This window comes from Oncorhynchus mykiss, chromosome 25, assembly GCF_057628025.1.
Source record: "Oncorhynchus mykiss isolate SJ-2025 chromosome 25, ASM5762802v1, whole genome shotgun sequence".
Classification (NCBI taxonomy): Eukaryota; Metazoa; Chordata; class Actinopteri; order Salmoniformes; family Salmonidae; genus Oncorhynchus; species Oncorhynchus mykiss.
This window is the reverse complement of record NC_143046.1, coordinates 76,335,827-76,358,388: the sequence shown is the minus strand read 5'-3', so window position 1 is coordinate 76,358,388 and position 22,562 is coordinate 76,335,827. Positions and strand designations below refer to the sequence as shown.

Sequence of the window (22,562 nt, the reverse complement as noted above, 5' to 3'; positions counted from 1 at the left end):
ATATAATCATTTAAATACAACAACATTACAAATAGAGCAGATATAATAATTTAAATACAACAACATTACAAATAGAGCAGATATAATCATTTAAATACAACAACATTACAAATAGAGCAGATATAATCATTTAAATACAACAACATTACAAATAGAGCAGATATAATCATTTAAATACTTCAACATTACAAATAGAGCAGATATAATCATTTAAATACAACAACATTACAAATAGAGCAGATGTAATCATTTAAATACTACAACATGTAAAAGAGAGCAGATGTAATCATTTAAATACAACAACATTACAAATAGAGCAGATATAATCATTTAAATACAACAACATTACAAGTAGAGCAGATATAATCATTTAAATACAACAACATTACAAATAGAGCAGATTTAATCATTTAAATACAACAACATTACAAATAGAGCAGATATAATCATTTAAATACAACAACATTACAAATAGAGCAGATATAATCATTTAAATACTTCAACATTACAAATAGAGCAGATATAATCATTTAAATACAACAACATTACAAATAGAGCAGATGTAATCATTTAAATACTACAACATGTAAAAGAGAGCAGATATAATCATTTAAATACGTCAACATTACAAATAGAGCAGATATAATAATTTAAATACTTCAACATTACAAATAGAGCAGATATAATCATTTAAATACAACAACATTACAAATAGAGCAGATATAATCATTTAAATACTTCAACATTACAAATAGAGCAGATATAATCATTTAAATACAACAACATTACAAATAGAGCAGATATAATCATTTAAATACTTCAACATTACAAATAGAGCAGATATAATCATTTAAATACTACAACATTACAAATAGAGCAGATATAATCATTTAAATACAATAACATTACAAATAGAGCAGATATAATCATTTAAATACTTCAACATTACAAATAGAGCAGATATAATCATTTAAATACAATAACATTACAAATAGAGCAGATATAATCATTTAAATACAACAACATTACAAGTAGAGCAGATATAATCATTTAAATACAACAACATTACAAATAGAGCAGATTTAATCATTTAAATACAACAACATTACAAATAGAGCAGATATAATAATTTAAATACTTCAACATTACAAATAGAGCAGATATAATCATTTAAATACAACACCATTACAAATAGAGCAGATATAATCATTTAAATACAACAACATTACAAATAGAGCAGATATAATCATTTAAATACAACAACATTACAAATAGAGCAGATATAATAATGTAAATACTTCAACATTACAAATAGAGCAGATATAATCATTTAAATACAACACCATTACAAATAGAGCAGATATAATCATTTAAATACTACAACATGTAAAAGAGAGCAGATATAATCATTTAAATACAACAACATTACAAATAGAGCAGATATAATCATTTAAATACTACACCATATTAAAGAGAGCAGATACAATCATTTAAATACAACAACATTACAAATAGAGCAGATATAATAATGTAAATACTTCAACATTACAAATAGAGCAGATATAATCATTTAAATACAACACCATTACAAATAGAGCAGATATAATCATTTAAATACTACAACATGTAAAAGAGAGCAGATATAATCATTTAAATACAACAACATTACAAATAGAGCAGATATAGTCATTGAAATACTTCAACATTACAAATAGAGCAGATATAATCATTTAAATACTCAAACATTACAAATAGAGCAGATATAATCATTTAAATACTACAACATTACAAATAGAGCAGATATAATCATTTAAATACAACACCATTACAAATAGAGCAGATATAATCATTTAAATACAACAACATTACAAATAGAGCAGATATAATAATTTAAATACTTCAACATTACAAATAGAGCAGATATAATCATTTAAATACAACAACATTACAAATAGAGCAGATATAATCATTTAAATACAACAACATTACAAATAGAGCAGATATAATCATTTAAATACAACAACATTACAAATAGAGCAGATATAATCATTTAAATACTTCAACATTACAAATAGAGCAGATATAATCATTTAAATACAACAACATTACAAATAGAGCAGATATAATCATTTAAATACTTCAACATTACAAATAGAGCAGATATAATCATTTAAATACAACAACATTACAAATAGAGCAGATATAATCATTTAAATACAACAACATTACAAATAGAGCAGATATAATCATTTAAATACAACAACATTACAAATAGAGCAGATATAATCATTGAAATACTTCAACATTACAAATAGAGCAGATATAATCATTTAAATACAACAACATTACAAATAGAGCAGATGTAATCATTTAAATACTACAACATTACAAATAGAGCAGATATAATCATTTAAATACAACATTACAAATAGAGCAGATATAATCATTTAAATACTTCAACATTACAAATAGAGCAGATATAATCATTGAAATACTTCAACATTACAAATAGAGCAGATGTAATCATTTAAATACAACAACATTACAAATAGAGCAGATATAATCATTTAAATACAACAACATTACAAATAGAGCAGATATAATCATTTAAATACAACAACATTACAAATAGAGCAGATATAATCATTGAAATACTACAACATTACAAATAGAGCAGATATAATCATTGAAATACTTCAACATTACAAATAGAGCAGATGTAATCATTTAAATACAACAACATTACAAATAGAGCAGATATAATCATTTAAATACAACAACATTACAAATAGAGCAGATATAATCATTTAAATACTACAACATTACAAATAGAGCAGATATAATCATTGAAATACTTCAACATTACAAATAGAGCAGATATTTTTGTTTTTACCTTTATTTAACTAGGCAAGTCAGTTAAGAACAAATTCTTATTTCCAATGATGGCCTAGGAACAGTAGGTTAACTGCCTGTTCAGGGGCAGAACGACAGATTTGTACCTTGTCAGCTCGGGGGTTTGAACTTGCAACCTTACGGTTACCGCCCCTCATTTAAAAACTACAAAATTGCAAATAGAGCAGATATAATAATTTAAATACTTCAACATTACAAATAGAGCAGATACAATTATTTTTGCTGAATGCATAACAAATCTGGACTGAGAATCATTAATTCCTTTGTTAAAGAAGGGATGAAAAAGGAGAGATATATCCCTCTTCTGTGTTAAATGATGGATTGAGCAATGAGTGTCATTGTAATTCACTGTTGTGTCACCTGCGGTCACTCTGACCTTCAGCAGCCTCCAGCAGCCAATCAGGCTGTTTACTCAGGCCCAACCACACTCTCTTCTTAGACTGGGAGAAATTAGCACAACCATTATTCAAACAAGACCGCACACCACAGCAGCAGCCACAGAAGAGATGGAAAGAGAGAGATAGGAGAATGAGACTTCAGTTCAGTCCTCCTTCTCCTTAGTCAAGGAGGGAGAGAAAACTCAGAGGAGAAGAAAGCCCAACCTTTGAAAGTTAAAAACACAACATCTAAGACGTGATTGAAGCAGTACACATGGCATAAACAAAACCCAGTTCAAAGAGGTTGTTTGCTCTCTTGCTTTGTCTGCCTAGCTCTTGAAATAGTCACTTCAAGTAATATTCAAGTATCTATACAGTGTCTGATATGCAAATCTAACTATGCAGAATGTACAGAAAATACATATTGAATTCCAGGGAACAAATGAGGATAAATCTGTCTTGACCACAGCTCAACTCTTGTACTTTCACAATATGCACAGCATTACACACATGTATTTCCAAATCACTACCATGAGGAGGTACTTCAAACAGGGGAAAACGCTGACTGGTGTGTACACACTGATAGGTAGAGACAGAGAGAGACAGAGACCAAGACAGAGACAGAGAGAGAGAGAGAGAGAGAGAGAGAGAGAGAGAGAGAGAGACTCGTAGAAAGAGACATAGAGAGAGTGGGAGAGAGAGCAAGAGAGAGAGCGAGAGAGAGAGTGTGTGAGAGAGAGGGAGAGAGAGAGAGAGAGCGAGTGTGAGAGAGAGGGAGAGAGAGAGAGAGTGTGTGAGAGAGAACGAGAGAGAGTGAGAGAGAGCGAGAGAGAGAGAGAGAGAGAGAGAGAGTCATAGTACTAGATCTATTACTCTGAACCTGTGGTTCAGGTTAGTGGCGATTAAGCCCATAGCTATTTGTGTGTATACAGTGGTACAATCTTCTGCGATTCTCCATTATGCCTACAATATTCCCTGTCATACTGTATTTGATTTGCAGGGCGATGCAGCACGGCTAGAGTGGTCCTGGGAGAGTAACAGTCACGGCAGGCGGGAAGAAGGAAGGGAAGGAGGGAAGGAGAGGGGAAGAGATGGAAAATAAGATTTGGCCACTGACTGCATCAGGGAGCTGAGCTACATCATTGTCCTGTGCCGACTGCGTTCGTTCTGAAATCACTTCAAGTAGAGGTGCCATTATGATTATTGTCTGTGTGCTACTGGAGCAAATCAATGCTTCCCTGTCTGTATCTCGTTAATAAAATCTGAAGAATAACAGTTGCAAGCCATTACTCGGGAAAAGTAGCAGAAAAGCAATTGATTCAGCTGGGACTAGCTTCTGCACCAATTAGAGTGTCATCTCATCTTCCTCTCTTCCTCATCTTCCTCCTTTCTTTTTGCAGGAATTATTTCAGGGCAAACAACCATCATTTGCTCAGTGTCATTTAGCTCCAAACGATTACTGTAGATAGAAAGTTCCTGCCCTCATAAAATCAAACATCTGGATTTGAGGAGAAAGAGGAGGACCGTCCTACTTTTTTATATAGTGAAACATTAAAAAAGTTATCCTTTTTAGATAAAATTATACTAAATATATTCACATCACCAAATAACTGCTTAAAACACACTGTTTTGCAATAAAGGTCTACAGTAGCCTCAACAGCACTCTCTGGGGAAGCACCATGGCGCAGCCGGAGGACAGCTATTTTCCGTCCTCCTCTGGGTACATTGATTTCAATTCAAAACCTAGGAGGCTCATGGTTGTCACACTTTTCCATAGACTTACGTAAGTAAGTAAGTAGTACTTAATTATGACGACTTCCGGAGGACGTCCTCCAACCTATCAGAGCTCTTGTAGGATGAACTGACATGTTGTCCATCCAATCAAAGGATCAGAGAATTAATCAGATAATTAATCTAGTACTGAAAGGGTAGCTAGCACTGCAGTGCATAACATGTGTTTAGTAGTTGACTCAAAGAGAGAGAAAGACAATAGTAGAATAGTTTTGAACAAATGAATGTCTTAAACAATTAAGGAGAAGCAGCAGAGAGAGAGAGAGACAGCTATATTTTGTTGAATTTTTTAAAACTTTCATTTTCACTTACTTAGCTAACTTAGCCTAGTCAAACACCCGGCTGAAGCAGAGAGGAAGGCTATTTATGTTAGCTGGCTAAGGCTATCCAACACTGGAACTCTTTCAAGTCAAGGTGTCACGTTCTGACCTTTATTTCCTTTGTTTTGTATTTACAGTGCCTTGCGAAAGTATTCGGCCCCCTTGAACTTTGCGACCTTTTGCCACATTTCAGGCTTCAAACATAAAGATATAAAACTGTATTTTTTTGTGAAGAATCAACAACAAGTGGGACACAATCATGAAGTGGAACGACATTTATTGGATATTTCAAACTTTTTGAACAAATCAAAAACTGAAAAATTGGGCGTGCAAAATTATTCAGCCCCCTTAAGTTAATACTTTGTAGCGCCACCTTTTGCTGCGATTACAGCTGTAAGTTGCTTGGGGTATGTCTCTATCAGTTTTGCACATCGAGAGACTGACATTTTTTCCCATTCCTCCTTGCAAAACAGCTCGAGCTCAGTGAGGTTGGATGGAGAGCATTTGTGAACAGCAGTTTTCAGTTCTTTCCACAGATTCTCGATTGGATTCAGGTCTGGACTTTGACTTGGCCATTCTAACACCTGGATATGTTTATTTTTGAACCATTCCATTGTAGATTTTGCTTTATGTTTTGGATCATTGTCTTGTTGGAAGACAAATCTCCGTCCCAGTCTCAGGTCTTTTGCAGACTCCATCAGGTTTTCTTCCAGAATGGTCCTGTATTTGGCTCCATCCATCTTCCCATCAATTTTAACCATCTTCCCTGTCCCTGCTGAAGAAAAGCAGGCCCAAACCATGATGCTGCCACCACCATGTTTGACAGTGGGGATGGTGTGTTCAGCTATGTTGCTTTTACGCCAAACATAACATTTTGCATTGTTGCCAAAAAGTTCAATTTTGGTTTCATCTGACCAGAGCACCTTCTTCCACATGTTTGGTGTGTCTCCCAGGTGGCTTGTGGCAAACTTTAAACAACACTTTTTATGGATATCTTTAAGAAATGGCTTTCTTCTTGCCACTCTTCCATGAAGGCCAGATTTGTGCAATATATGACTGATTGTTGTCCTATGGACAGAGTCTCCCACCTCAGCTGTAGATCTCTGCAGTTCATCCAGAGTGATCATGGGTCTCTTGGCTGCATCTCTGATCAGTCTTCTCCTTGTATGAGCTGAAAGTTTAGAGGGACGGCCAGGTCTTGGTAGATTTGCAGTGGTCTGATACTCCTTCCATTTCAATATTATCGCTTGCACAGTGCTCCTTGGGATGTTTAAAGCTTGGGAAATATTTTTGTATCCAAATCCGGCTTCTTCACAAAAGTATCTCGGACCTGCCTGGTGTGTTCCTTGTTCTTCATGATGCTCTCTGCGCTTTTAACGGACCTCTGAGACTATCACAGTGCAGGTGCATTTATACGGAGACTTAATTACACACAGGTGGATTGTATTTATCATCATTAGTCATTTAGGTCAACATTGGATCATTCAGAGATCCTCACTGAACTTCTGGAGAGAGTTTGCTGCACTGAAAGTAAAGGGGCTGAATAATTTTGCACGCCCAATTTTTCAGTTTTTGATTTGTTAAAAAAGTTTGAAATATCCACTAAATGTCGTTCCACTTCATGATTGTGTCCCACTTGTTGTTGATTCTTCACAAAAAAATACAGTTTTATATCTTTATGTTTGAAGCCTGAAATGTGGCAAAAGGTCGCAAAGTTCAAGGGGGCCGAATACTTTCGCAAGGCACTGTATTTAGTATGGCCAGGGCGTGAGTTGGGTGGGCAGTCTATGTTTGTTTTTCTATGTTTTGGGGTATTTCTATGTTTCGGCCTAGTATGGTTCTCAATCAGAGGCAGGTGTCATTAGTTGTCTCTGATTGAGAATCATACTTAGGTAGCCTGGGTTTCACTGTGTGTTTGTGGGTGATTGTTCCTGTCTCTGTGTTTTGCACCAGATAGGACTGTTTTTGGTTTTCCACGTTTATTGTTTTGTAGTGTTCGTGTTTATCGTTTTTTCATTAAACATGAATAACCACCACGCCGCATTTTGGTCCGCCTCTACTTCACCACAGGAAAACCCTTACAGAATCACCCACCACAACAGGACCAAGCGGCGTGGTAACAGGCAACAGCAAAAGCAGCAGCAGGAGAGGCAACAGAGGCAGCAGCAGCAGGAGCAGCAGCAGTGGGAGAGGCTGCACTATTTGGAGGAATGGACATGGGAGGAAGAATTGGAAGGTAAAGGACCCTGGGCACAGCCTGGAGAATATCGCCGCCCCAAAGAAGACCTGGAGGCGGCGAAGGCGGAGAGGCGCTGGTATGAGGAGGCAGCACGGCGGCGTGGATGGAAGCCCGAGAGTCAGCCCCAAAAATGTCTTGGGGGGTGGCACACAGGAAGTGTGGCGAAGCCAGGTAGGAGACCTGCGCCATCTTCCTGTGCTTACCGGGGGGCTGGAGAGACCGGGCAGGCACCGTGTTATGCTGTGAAGCGCACGGTGTCCCCAGTGCGGGTGCATAGCCCGGTGCGGTACATTCCAGCTCCGCGTATCGGCCGGGCAAGAGTGGGCATCGAGCCAAGTGCCATGAAGCCGGCTCTACGCATCTGGTCTCCAGTGCGTCTCCTTGGGCCGGCTTACATGGCACCAGCCTTGCGCACGGTGTCCCCGGTTTGTCTGCATAGCCCAGTGCGGGCTATTCCACCTCGCCGCACTGGCAGGGCGACCGGGACCATTCAACCGGGTAAGGTTGGGCAGGCTCGGTGCTCAAGAGCTCCAGTGCACCTGCACGGTCCGGTCTATCCGTCACCACCTCCACGCACCAGCCCTCCGGTGGCAGCCCCCCGCACCAGGCTGTCTCTCCGGCTCATCCTTACAGGGGCTCCCGCCTGTCCAGCGCTGCCGGAGCCTTCCTCCTCTCCAGGGCTGCCGGAGTCTCCCGCTTCTCCGGCGCTACCAGAGCCTTCCTCCTCTCCAGCGCTACCGGAGTCTCCCGCCTGTTCGGCGCTACCAAAGCTCCTGCCCCTCAGTCCAGAGGCGCAAGAGCCCCTCATTCCAGAGGCGCCAGAGCTCCTTAGTCCAGCGCTGCCGGAGCCTTCCTCCTCTCCAGTGCTGCCGGAGTCTCCCGCCTGTTCGGCGCTACCAAAGCTCCTGCCCCTCAGTCCAGAGGCGCAAGAGCCCCTCATTCCAGAGGCGCCAGAGCTCCTTAGTCCAGCGCTGCCAGAGCCTTCCTCTCCAGCGTTGCCGGAGCTTCCCGCCTGCCCAGCGCCATCTGAGCTACCCGTCTGCCCAGCGCCGCCTGAGCCACCCGTCTGCCCAGCGCCGCCTGAGCCACCCGTCTGCCCAGCGCCGCCTGAGCCACCCGTCTGCCCAGCGCCGCCTGAGCCGCCCGTCTGCCCAGCGCCGCCTGAGCCGCCCGTCTGACCAGCGCCGCCTGAGCCGCCAGTCTGCCCAGCGCCGCCAGGAGCCGCCAGTGCCGCCAGTCTGCCAGGAGCCGCCAGTGCCGCCAGGGGCCGCCAGTGCCGCCAGTCAGCCAGGGGCCGCCAGTGCCGCCAGTCAGCCAGGGGCCGCCAGTGCCGCCAGTCAGCCAGGGGCCGCCAGTGCCGCCAGTCAGCCAGGGGCCGCCAGTGCCGCCAGGGGCCGCCAGTCAGCCAGGGGCCGCCAGTGTCGCCCAGAGGCGCCAGAGCCCCTCAGCCCAGAGGCGCCAGAGCCCCTCTGTCCCGAGCAGCCGCTCCTCTGTCCCGAGCTGCCGCCCCTCTGTCCCGAGCTGCCGCCCCTCTGTCCCGAGCTGCTGCCCCTCTGTCCATTGAGAAGGGTCGCCATGGTTAGGAGGCCACGGAAGCGGACAATAAGTCAGACTAAGACTATGGTGAAGTGGGGGCCACGTCCAGCACCAGAGCCGCCACTGCGGACAGACGCCCACCCAGACCCTCCCCTATAGGTTAAGGTTTTGCGGCCGGAGTCCGCACCTTTGGGGGGTCAGGGCGTGAGTTGGGTGGGCAGTCTATGTTTTTTTTCTATGTTTTGGGGTATTTCTATGTTTCGGCCTAGTATGGTTCTCAATCAGAGGCAGGTGTCATTAGTTGTCTCTGATTGAGAATCATACTTAGGTAGCCTGGGTTTCACTGTGTGTTTGTGGGTGATTGTTCCTGTCTCTGTGTTTTGCACCAGATAGGACTGTTTTTGGTTTTCCACGTTTATTGTTTTGTAGTGTACGTGTTTATCGTTTTTTCATTAAACATGAATAACCACCACGCCGCATTTTGGTCCGCCTCTACTTCACCATAGGAAAACCCTTACACAAGGTAAGTTTTCGGTCTTATAAATGTATTGCCGGGGCCCCCGGTGTAACTACTAAACTGCTTGCTGTACACTGTACTGTGACGACCCTCCCACTCTGTCTGCTGTATTCTGTCTTTGTTCTTGTTTCCTTATTAGGATGCCGGTGGGCGGAGTTGGGAGGGTCGTCAGCTTCATGGGAAACACCTGGGCCAGGTGTCTCCCAGGATAAATAGACCTCTTCCACATTCATGGAGGAGACTCTCTCCATGCAGACATTTGTAGATTGTGTTGTGGTTCTTGGTGGCCGTTTGTTTGTTTGTTTGCTTTGGCATCTTTCAACACCCTGCATTATCACATTCATGCATGCAAAACACTCACTTACACTACTGATTACTGATTACACACACCATTGTATATTTTCCTTAGTTGCTTTAGTTAATAAATATATATTTTGTTACTCCTTATCTCCACGTTGTCTCCCTTTGTTAAGGGCTTTGAGCCGGTTCGTGACAAGTGGGAGCTCGTCCGGGATATTTGAACTATTGGTTTGGGAGACTGTGGAGGTACGTGTTTGGTTTGCATATTGTGGTTGAGTTTAATGGGCCCAGTGTTGGTTGCCTTTGTTGTTTGGATTGTGTGCTGCGTTGGAGAGAGTATAATGGTTGGTTTCCAGGCCCTGCCTAGCCTGGAAACGTTTGTTCTACTTTGTTGGGACATCAGTCTGAGGAGGTGAGTAAATCGGCTGTGTACCTCGGTAGGAGATTTGTGTAGGGTAGTGGAACTTGCTACCTGGAGCTATAGCCTTTTCCCCTGATAGGCTTAGCGACGTGTTTCAATTTTGGACATGTTGGGCATGGTTAAATGTTTGTTATTTTTGTGTGGTGTCTGTGGACTGAGCAGTTGTCTCGGGGGCACATCCGTGGCTTGGTGGAATTTGCCAGCATGCTGGGGAGTTCTATTTCCTTGCCAGCGGGCTACAGTGCGTAAATACCCACCGCAAATCTGCATGAAGACTAGGGTTGAGTTATTGTAGGTTTTGGGGTAGCTCCGTATCTTATCTCTCTTCTGTGGTGCTCAGTGTGATTGTCATTTCTCTGGTTGTGGTCTGATGTGCTCAGCAGAGGGGTTGAGCAAGATTATTTACTTATGACTATGGTGTCTCATGTAGACAAGTTCATTCGCTTTCATCAGAGGAACTGTTAGAATTAGGTACTAAAGATCAGCTGTTGAAGATCGCTGAACACTACAAGGTTAAATGATTGAAATTAGTGAAATTCTGTTTCGTTGGAAGTGACTATGAATCGTTGGAAGTGACTATGAATCGTTGGAAGTGACTATGAATCGTTGGAAGTGACTATGAATTGTTGGAAGTGACTATGAATCGTTGGAAGTGACTGAATCGTTGGAAGTGACTATGAATCGTTGGGAGTTGTAAAAAAATTAAGAAGGACCCTGATGTTCTTTTTGTTGGAGTTTGTAGCTGTTGTGGTCTTTTGTGCTATGTTCCTGAATGTTTAGGTGACTGACCATTGGTTGGGGTTGTCATGTTCTATCTTTCCTGTCTGTTCCCTCCTGGTCTTGTGTTCTTCTTTCCTCTTAAAAATTGCTTCCTATGCGCAAAGGTTGCTGAGGTCTGGGGAGGAGGAGGTTGGCTGGCGCAGGTGGAGGTGTGAACACATAACCCCTCACCAATTTGGGACGCAGAGGCTGTGTCAATTTGGGACGCAGAGGCTGTGTCAATTTGGGACGCAGAGGCTGTGTCAATTTGGGACGCAGAGGCTGGTATGTTGTTCCGGGGTCCTTGTTGGTCCCCGGTTTTATGGGGGGGAATGTGACGACCCTCCCACTCTGTCTGCTGTATTCTGTCTTTGTTCTTGTTTCCTTATTAGGATGCCGGTGGGCGGAGTTGGGAGGGTCGTCAGCTTCATGGGAAACACCTGGGCCAGGTGTCTCCCAGGATAAATAGACCTCTTCCACATTCATGGAGGAGACTCTCTCCATGCAGACATTTGTAGATTGTGTTGTGGTTCTTGGTGGCCGTTTGTTTGTTTGTTTGCTTTGGCATCTTTCAACACCCTGCATTATCACATTCATGCATGCAAAACACTCACTTACACTACTGATTACACACACCATTGTATATTTTCCTTAGTTGCTTTAGTTAATAAATATATATTTTGTTACTCCTTATCTCCACGTTGTCTCCCTTTGTTACGGGCTTTGAGCCGGTTCGTGACAGTACTGCGTGATTGTAGCGGGTTTACTATGCGTTAGTTCTAATAGCTATGTTGACTATGACGTTAGCTAATATGCTAAAAACGATGTATGCTGTGTGTAGTGGTTATGTTATAAAGGTTTGGCTTGGAGAGGTTTTCACCTGGTCACAGACAGCTGTTGTGCTCTGAAGTCTACAAACGAATGACCCCTACTCTTATGATAACAGAGGACACCCGTTTAACGTCCCATCTGAAAAGATGGCACCCTACACAGGGCAATGTCCCCAATCACTGCCCAGGAGCATTGTGATATTTTTTGGGGGGACCAGAGGAAAGAGTGCCTCCTACTGGCCCTCCAACACCAGTTCCAACAGCATCTGGTCTCCCATCTAGGGACTGACCAGGACCAACATTGCTTAAAGGCAAGCCAGCACTGGGATGGTACTCTTTGAATATCGATGTTACATTGAGCTGGGTGAATATGAATATGAATGACAGTCATCCAATATACTGTAATAGAAATAAGGCCATGCTAATGAAAATAAAAATTGCCCCCCTTAATCTTAAATGGCACCGACTGACACTGTTCTGGATAGCACCTTTTTTTCTAAGAGTGTACAGCTGATGAACGGTAGCAATAATATCCTGATGAAATATTATAGGGTGTCATCTCTTGCAGAGAGAAAGCATTGTTAAAGTATCTCATCTGATGGTATAATACTGTCATCTGTGACAGAGTTTTGGAAAGGGATATAAGCACAACGGATTTCCTGACTTTGCCTAGCCATGCTGAACGTTTTGAGTGGGCTGAGATTTAGTCATGTTTACATAATGCAACCATTACAAAAAGTAAATCATGTGATTATAAATTATTTTAATTGTATTTCAACAATTGTAAATGGATGTTGACCAATCTCACAAATAGATGAAAAGAGGTTTTGACAGGTAATCATAAAACAGATTTTTCTATTTACACCTCTGATTAGTAAACAAACACAATTAAGCATTTGACAGTTAACCATTTTTAGTAATGCAATGTATAGCTAACTGCAGTGCTGCTGACAACAAACAATTTATTGTTTGTTCATTTTTACATGCAACTGCTGGCTTGTGATAATACTAGATCCAGCTCAGCAGAATACAAGTTGCCTAAAGGTGATAGAACAAGTCTCCTTGCTAAAGGTCATAGAACAAGTCTCTTTGCTAAAGGTTATAGAACAAGTCTCTTTGCTAAAGTTCATAGAACAAGTCTCCTTGCTAAAGGTCATAGAACAAGTCTCTTTGCTAAAGGTTATAGAACAAGTCTCTTTGCTAAAGGTTATAGAACAAGTCTCTTTGCTAAAGGTCACAGAACAAGGCTCCTTGCTAAAGGTCACAGAACAAGTCTCCTTGCTAAAGCTCACAGAACAAGTCTCCTTGCTAAAGGAGATAGAACAAGTCTCCTTGCTAAAGGTCACAGAACAAGACTCCTTGCTCATTTTGTTGACAGCCTTTTACTAAAACATGCCACCACAAAATGTATCTGAGACCTGCAATTTCCTCCTGCTTTGTATCGCTTTGCGTTGCTACGGTTTCTAAAAATAAAGAGATATGAAAACCTTCCCCCATGCTGGAGTACCGTGCCATACTGTTAACTACAAGGTCTCACCTTAATTGTGGATTATGTACAGAAAGAAACAGCATGGAGAGGATTTAGAGAGAGGAGGAGAGGAGAGAGTGAGTGTCAGGGCCCTGCAGGCAGCCGCAGAGATGTGGAAACAGTGAACAACGCTGGCGCAGACTGCTGCTTTCATCATCTGGGAGATGATCTGTGGGTTCATGTCACAACAAGCAGAGATCAAACCTGAATTTGACACAACAAACTTGTCACTACTTCTGGTGTGTTAGGCTTACTAATGAACAATAAAATATAAATCAAATGATTTCTCTTTTTTTCTCCCCCGGGGAGATTACATAAGGTCCACAAACATCTGGTAAAGTGGAAGAGAAGGAAGTCTACCAACCAGCCAGGTGCACTGCAATGGAGGCTAGTCTTCCAAAAAACATTTTTATTATAATTATCAAGAGTCTAGAAACATATCAAGAATGTATCAGATCTTGGCCAATGGCTACCACAAAAGAGTTGATCTTTTTATGAATTGATAGCAAAACAACACCGGATTCAAAACTTCAAATTTTTCAATTTAAATTACTATACAAAATTCTTGCAACTAATAGAATGTTCAAAATATGGGGGATACAATCTTCCCAGCTCTGCAGATTCTGCTGTGAGGAGGCAGAGTCATTAGATCATTTATTTTGGTATTGTCCATATGTAGCTCGTTTTTGGTCACAGGTCCAGGAATGGCTGAAGAATTGCAACATTTGCCTAGAACTAACGCACAGATAGCAATACGGGGTGATTTGAAAAGACATAGTCAATCAATCAATAATATAATTATTATTTTAGCAAAAAAAAATTTTTAAATTTACAATCCGTAGAAGCTATGAGAATAGAAAGGTTCAATTATTTTGTGAAGCACAACAGCACAGTTGAAAAATATATGGCAAATAGAAATCCAAAATGTATGATGTTGAGAGATAGATGGGAGAGGTTGAATGGAGCTGGAGGGTGGGACTGGATGATGTTGAGAGATAGATGGGAGAGGTTGAATGGAGCTGAAGGGTGGGACTGGATGATGTTGAGAGATAGATGGGAGAGGTTGAATGTAGCTGAAGGGTGGGACTGGATGATGTTGAGAGATAGATGGGAGAGGTTGAATGGAGCTGGAGGGTGGGACTGGATGATGTTGAGAGATAGATGGGAGAGGTTGAATGGAGCTGGAGGGTGGGACTGGATGATGTTGAGAGATAGATGGGAGAGGTTGAATGGAGCTGGAGGGTGGGACTGGATGATGTTGAGAGATAGATGGGAGAGGTTGAATGGAGCTGGAGGGTGGGACTGGATGATGTTGAGAGATAGATGGGAGAGGTTGAATGGAGCTGGAGTGTGGGACTGGATGATGTTGAGAGCTAGATGGGAGGGGTTGAATGGAGCTGGAGGGTGGGACTGGATGATGTTGAGAGATAGATGGGAGAGGTTGAATGGAGCTGAAGGGTGGGACTGGATGATGTTGAGAGATAGATGGGAGAGGTTGAATGGAGCTGGAGGGTGGGACTGGATGATAAAAAACAGAAATACCTTATTTACATAAGTATTCAGACCCTTTGCTATGAGACTCAAAATTGTGCTCAGGTGCATCCTGTTTCCTTTGATCATCATTGAGATGTTTCTACAACTTTGGAGTCAGTGGTAAATTCAATTGATTGTGCAGTGTTTTCCTTTCTGTTTTCCATGAGTTTAACTACAACTCCAGCTCCTGTGGAAAGTACCTGGATGTGCGTATGTTCTTCAGCTTTAGTAAATTCAATTCATTGTACATGATTTGGAAAGGCACACACCTGTCTATATAAGGTCCCACACTTGACAGTGCATGTCAGAGCAAAAACCAAGCCATGAGGTCAAAGGAATTGTCCGTAGACCTCCGAGACAGGATTGTGTCAAAGCACAGATCTTCCTTTTTCTCCCCAATTTGGTGGTATCCAATTGGTAGTTACAGTCTTGTCTCATCGCTGCAACTCCCGTACAGACTCGGGAGAGGCGAAGGTCGAAAGCCGTGCGTCCTCCAAAACACAACCCAACCAAGCCGTACTGCTTCTTGACACAATGCCCACTTAACCCAGAAGCCAGCGCACCAATGTGTCAGAGGAAACAACTGTACACCTGGCGCCGTGCCAGCGTGCACTGCATATGGCCCACCACAGGATTCGCTAGTGCACGATGGGACAAGGGCATACCAAACTCTCCACTAACCTGGACGACGGGTCTCCCGGTCGCTGCCAGGTGTGACAGAGCCTGGACTCGAACCCAGAATCTCTAGTGGCACAGATGGCACTGCGATGCAGTGCCTTAGACCACTGTGCCACTTGGGAGGCTACAAAAACATTTCTACAGCATTGAAGGTCCCCAAGAACACAGTGGCCTCCATCACTCTTAAATGGAAAAAGTTTGGAACCACCAAGACTCTTCCTAGAGCTGGCTGCCCAGCCAAACTGAACAATCGGGGGAGAAGGGCCTTGGTCAGGGAGGTGACCAGGAATCCGATGGTCAATCTGACAGAGCTCCAGAGTTCCTCTGTGGAGATGGGAGAACCTTCCAGAAGAACAACCATCTCTGCAGCACTGCACCAATCAGGCCTTTATGGTAGAGTGGCCAGACGGAAGCCACTCCTCAGTAAAAGGCACATGACAGTCCGCTTGGAGTTTGCCAAAAGTCACCTAAAGGACTCTCAGACCATGAGAAACAAAATTCTCTGGTCTGATGAAACCAAAATTGAACTCTTTGGCCTGAATGCCAAGCGTCACGTCTCGAGGAAACCTGGCTTGGTGGTGGCATGGTGGTGGCAGCATCATGCTGTGGGGATGTTTTTCACCGGAAGGGACTAGGAGACTAGTTAGGATTGAGGGAAAGATGAACGGAGCAAAGTACAGATTAATCCTTGATGAAAACCTGCTTCAGAACACTCATGACTTCAGGCTGGCGCAAAGGCTCACCTTCCAACAGGACAATGACCCTAAGCAAACAGCCAAGACAATGCAGGAGTGGCTTCGGGACAAGTCTCTGAATGTCCTTGAGTGGCCCAGCCAGAGCCCGGACTTGAACCCGAGCAAAGATCTCTGGAGAGACCTGAAAATAGCTGTGCAGCGACGCTCCCCATCCAACCTGACAGAGCTTGAGAGGATCTGCAGAGAAGAATGGGAGAAACTCCCCAAATACAGGTGTGCCAAGCTTGTAGTGTCATACCCAAGAAGACTCGAGCTGTAATCACTGTCAATCAAAGGTGCTTCAATGCCAAAGGTGCTTCAACAAAGTACTGAGTAAAGGGTCTGAATACTTATGTAAAAGTGATATTTAAGTTTTTTTATGTTTAATACATTTGGCAAAATTTGTAAACACCTGTTTTTGCGTTGTAATTATGAGGCATTGTGTATATATTGATGAGGGAAAAAAACAATTTAATACATTTTAGTAGAAGGCTGTAACGTAACAAAATGTGGAAAAAGTCAAGGGGTCTGAATACTTTCTGAATGCACTGTACGTACTGTATCTGGGTGAATAGTGAAGACACCCTATGTCTAGGGCCACATCATGGCATGACCAGGGAAAACTCTGGACCCTGCTGGGCCTGGCTGACCAGCAAAACCTCCTAGCCATACAGTAGTTCTGGTCCAGAACCCATGTGTTGAACAGAGAGGTGAAGAAGTGGGCAGACAGACTGCTGTTGGACAGTGAGTGTTCAACCCAGCCCAGCCCAGTGTTTAAGTGTTACTGTGTTGACACATAGGGATGAAGCTGTCTGACAAATAACTGCCAGCCAGACCAAGCAGGAGAAGAGAGGAAAAGAGAGGAGAGGAGGGGAGAGGAGAAAAGCCTCCCTTCCCTCTCTCTCCCTCCTTCTCCTCCCTCCCTCTTAAATATGATGACTATGATAACTCTTATTGAACAGAGAAAAATATTTCCCTCTCTCAATCCCACACATGTTCCATAAACAAAGATAAAAGAGTACATATTGTTAAGCCCTGCCTAGCAATATGTCTGGAAAGGAGAATAACTTTGGGTGAGCAGCATTTTGCAATCACGGTCAGTTAGAGTTCCCTCTGTTCTGCTCTGGATCTGTCTTTATGAGGACTAATCTGAATGGCTGGCAAGAGATGGTGAAGTGCCAGAGGCATGATGAATTTGCTCTGATGGAGGGAACGGAGAGAGAGAGAGAGAGCGCAGTCAGAGCATAGAGAGAGAAAGATGTAGAGAGAGGGGGGAGAGGTAAAGAGAGTACAGAGAGAGAGAGAGAGAGAGAGAGAGAGAGAGATAAAGAGAGAGAGAGAGAGAGAGATAAAGAGAGAGAGAGAGAGAGAGAGAGAGAGTACCGCCTGCTTTCTCCCTAAACTCTCAATGTGGGGGACTCAATTCTCTCCACGGCTAGCAGCCGGGCAACAGCGCCAGCGAACAATTTATTTACATGCCCTGTTATCCCGCGCCCAGCATCACACCTCTCTCTGACTGACTATACCTACTTAATCTGTTTCCACTAACTTACTGTGGGGTGATAGAATGACTGAGTGACTCATTGTGAGCTTACAGAACAGGGCCCTGGCCGCAGAGCGAAAATTGAGGTAAAATAAACTTCCGGAGGACCTATCATCCTATCCTCTCTTCCTTTCTGTCGCTACAAGACCAAGGTATTTGCCTAGGGAGCAGCAAGAGGAACTGCCCCTCCCTACCTTCAGGCTATGCTCAAACCCTTCACCACAACCCGAGGACTCCATTCTGCCACCTCTGGTCTCTTGGCCCTCCCACCCTTAAGGGAGGTCAGCTCCCAGTCCAAGCTCTTCTCTGTCCTGGCACACCAATGGTGGAACCATCTTCCCCCTGGAGCTAGGACAGCAGATCATCCCATCTTTTGAAAACATCTGAAACCCTACCTCTTCAAAGATTATTTGAAATAATCCCACAGCACTCCCCTCAGCCTCTCTCTCTCTTCCTCTCTCTCTCTCTCTCTATCTATACAGAGTTTTAGTCTTGCTCCGTTCATTGAGTTGGTTTCGTAAGCAGCACTAGGCCGGGCTAACAAGTATCAAAGGACATCAACAACTATGTAAACTCTGAAAATGATCTTGGTGATTTAAATAAGCAATGTTTTAAATCACTTAATGTCCTCAATGAATGGGTTAAATAAGACTTCCAACTTACTGGGGAAATTTGGACATGAATTGGGCATCAACTACGGCCTCCTCCACTGATTCCTCCATGCAGAAAGGGTGTAGGGTTTTAATTTCCCTACAAAGATAGATACAGTAGGGCTGATCAGTTTAAAACATTCAGTGAATGAGACGGTGGATAAATAGCATGTGTAAACTGTACACTAACAATGACTTCCAAGGAAGGATCTGTAAATACAATGTATATGTTAATAATAACTATTTAAGTACATATTAGTTAAACATAAAAGTGTATGTATTGCTGACCTTAAAGTTGCACTATGCAGACATCCCTCCGCCATTTCCTGGTTGCTAAAATTATAATAGTTTGCCTAATTTCTGTAATAGTGTACCATTGTACCATCTAAACTGCTGTGAAATATATTTTTCATAACCAAAAATATTGTATTTTCATCTGTTAATTTAAATTTTTATTCCACCCCTATTTAACTATTTAACCAGGTAGGCTAATTGAGAACAAGTTGTCATTTACAACTGCGACCTGGACAAGATAAAGCAAAACAGTGCGACACAAACAACAACACAGAGTTACACATGGGATAGACAAACATACAGTCAATAACACAATAAATATATATATATATATATATATATACACAGTGTGTGTAAATGAGGTAAGATAAGGGAAGTAGGGCAATAAATAGGCCATAGTGGCAAAATAATGACAATTTAGCAATTAACACTAGATGTGCAGAAGAAGAATGTGCAAGTAGAGATACTGGGGTGCAAAGGAGCGAAAAAATAAATAACAGTATGGGGATGAGGTAGTTGGATGGTCTATTTACAGATGGGCTATGGTGCAGGTGCAGTGATCGGTGAGCTGCTCTGACAGCTGGTGCTTAAAGCTAGTGAGGGAGATATGGGTCTCCGGCTTCAGTGATATTTGCAATCTGTTTGAAGCTGATGTACAAAACCGAAAGTAAAATATGCAAAAACGTCTTCTAACATATCTACTGCATCTTAGACTTGAGTTCAATAAGAATGAGAGACCTATAACTGGTATTTCTATGTGAATTTGGTCGGGTCACCCAAACAGTTACATAATGCAGCTTTAGGCATCTCATTCTGTTCCAGTCCAACTGCTCAAAAAATATCACACATTATAGCCTCACGTTGTCACCCAGGTACAATTTAAAAAGTCCACAGATTCATATTCATTGCTGGAATAAAGCCTGTTCAGTTCCTCTCTGGACCACTCAAGGTTTGCCTCCCCCTCTCTACCTCTCCTGAAGAGATCCTGGGATTAGGAAGACAGGACTGAACCCTATGTTTCAGTAACAGAGTGTGTGTACAGGTGTGTGTGTGTGTGTGTGTGTGTGTGTGTGTGTGACAGTGTGTCGGTGTGATGAGAGCACCACAGACAGCCCTACAGTATACATGTACTTTGCCTTTCAGAATAATCAACAGCCCAACTATATCAACTGAAAGGGCCGGCTGTGCATCGTATTTCTCCTCTAAGAAAGGAGGTTTATCACAAATAAAAACCATGAGTCATTTTTCACAAAAATAATTGCCCTGCATATGGTGTTATTTCCTGTGTACTGATTGGCTGTCTGAGGCTAATGTTGGCAACTAGACAGTGAAAGGAAAGCTGAGTGGGCTGGGCAGAGTTTGGCTGGGCTGGGAGCGGAATAGGGAGGGATTGGCTGGGAGGGGCTGGGACGAGAGGCTGTGCTAGGAGGGGGAAGGGTGGGATGATCTTTAATGGGCTGGGAGGAGGGGCTGGGATGAGGGGCTGGGATGGGCTAGGGTTGGCTGCGTTGGGGTTGGCTGGGCTGGGAGGGGCTGGGAAGGGCTGAGAGGTGCTGGGAGGGGCTGGGAAGGATGGAGAGGGGCTGGGAAGGGGTGAGAGGTGTTGGGGGGGCTGGGAAGGGATGAGAGGGGCTGGGAAGGGCTGAGAGGGGCTGAGAGGTGTTGGGAGGGTCTGGGAAGGATGTCGAGGGGCTGGGAAGGGCTGAGAGGGGCTGGGAGGGGGTGAGAGGGGCTGGGACAGACTGAGATGGACTGGGGTGAGATGGGCTGGGGTGAGATGGACTGGGGTTGGCTGTGATGGGCTGGGTTGCCTCCACACACATCAGAGGGGTAACCTCAAAACTAACTGTGGCCACTCAGCTGGAAGGCTTTAAAGTAGAAAAACACTGCAAGCCATTATCTACCACTGGTCTGGACACTATGTTACTGTAAGGTGAAAGTCAAAGAGCAGTTATGTTTGTGGTACATGGTCCTCGACATCCCTAGCTCTAAGAGCCATGGGGTTTCTGAACTCAAATTAGTAAAGACGTCAAACAAGGCAGGGTCTACTGTTTAGACGAGCACATTAAGAGGGGCGTTCAGCAAGCGCTGTTCAGCCATTTCAATCACAACACAGCAGCTAGCCTCCTTTCAGAAGGAGACCCTGAACTAATATCATACTGACTGCTACATAGTTACAGCTATCCAATGGTTGTCTATGGCTGAATGACTGAATATTACAGTAATGTTTGTAGTGACTGTAAATCTATGTCCACATATTTTCCAATATGACTGTATTTTTACAGAACTTCTCAGCTCTCTTCTGTGAGGTGTTCCATGCCTGGGAAGGACCAGATAGTTGTTTTCCTGGAGGATCACTAACACCTCACTATACAGTAAATACTGCATCTCCCATAGGGACCCAGTCAGTATAACACTAGGGCTTCGTCCCAAATGGCAGCCTATTCCCTACATAGTGCACTACTTTTGACCAGAGCTCTATAGGCCCTGGTCAAAAAAAAGCACACCATAAAGGAAATAGGGTGCCATTTGGGACAATGTCTTAGACTAGGCCTTATATCCTTTTCAGCTATAAGCTCTTTGCTCAGGTAGACTCAGTCAAATCAAATCAATTCATCACAGGCTTCATAAACAACAGGTTCAGACTAACAGTGAAATTATCACTTACTGTCCCTTTCCAACATTTCTTTCCTTCTTAATGCATTCGGGCCAGTCAGTTGTGTTGTGACAAGGTAGGGGGGGTATACAGAAGATAGCCCTATTTGGTAAAATACCAAGTCCATATTATGGCAAGAACAGCTCAAATAAGCAAAGAGAAAAGATAATCCATCATTACTTTAAGACATAAAGGTCAGTCAATACGGAACATTTCAAGAACTTAGAAAGTTTGAAATACGCAAAAACATCAAGTGCTATGATGAAACTGGCTCTCATGAAAAATAGTAACAATAAAGAAAACCCCTGGAATGAGTAGGTGTGTCCAAACCATATTTCCCTATATGTACTGTGTATATAAGGCTGTGGTCCATACGGTTCTCAACTTATAGGCTTTAAGAGATTTTCACGTTGTTTCTCCACAGCGACCCTTACTGGGAGACGCCTGCTAATGCCAGCTCCTGTTCTGTCTCTAGGCCCAAGACACTTCACCTTGGAGGAGGGCAACAACATACCTCATTGCCATGGTAATCCCCCCCTTACCTTCTCTGTCTTCCCTTCTTCCTTCTGGTCAGGGGCAGACCAGGCCACAGCTCAGATGCTGTACATACTGTTACTACTACCAGCTACCTCCCTCTCTGGTCTGGTTAGAGAGACAACATGGTTAACCAGCTTGTGTAAAAATCAACTTAACTCCACTTTACTGGCTGGAGGAGTAGAGGAAATCAACCAGTAATGAGTTGATGTGCAGGGATATGAGGTAATTGAGGTGGATATGTACATATAACTAGGAATTAAGTGACAGTAGCAGCAGTTTATGTGATGAGACAAAAAAGTTTGTGCAAAAAGGGTCAATGCAGATAGTCCGGGTAGCTATTTGGTTAACTATTTAACTAACTATTCAGCAGTCTTATGGCTTGGGGGTAGAAGCTGTTCAGGGTCCT

The 22,562-nt window shown here is 42.9% G+C and overlaps 1 protein-coding gene across 2 annotated transcripts in view; it reads right to left on the bottom strand.

The window, feature by feature from the left end:
* LOC110505776 (neuronal PAS domain-containing protein 3) overlaps nucleotides 1-22,562 on the bottom strand; it is a 481,806-nt gene that overhangs the window by 386,225 nt on the left and 73,019 nt on the right. The window contains exon 2 of one of the 2 annotated variants that reach the window (XM_036963003.2): nucleotides 18,683-18,769. The exons of the other annotated variant lie outside the window; for it this stretch is intronic. Coding sequence (XP_036818898.1) covers nucleotides 18,683-18,769 — 87 coding nt within the window. The remainder of the gene's footprint in view (nucleotides 1-18,682; nucleotides 18,770-22,562) is intronic. 2 annotated transcript variants of the gene reach the window in all.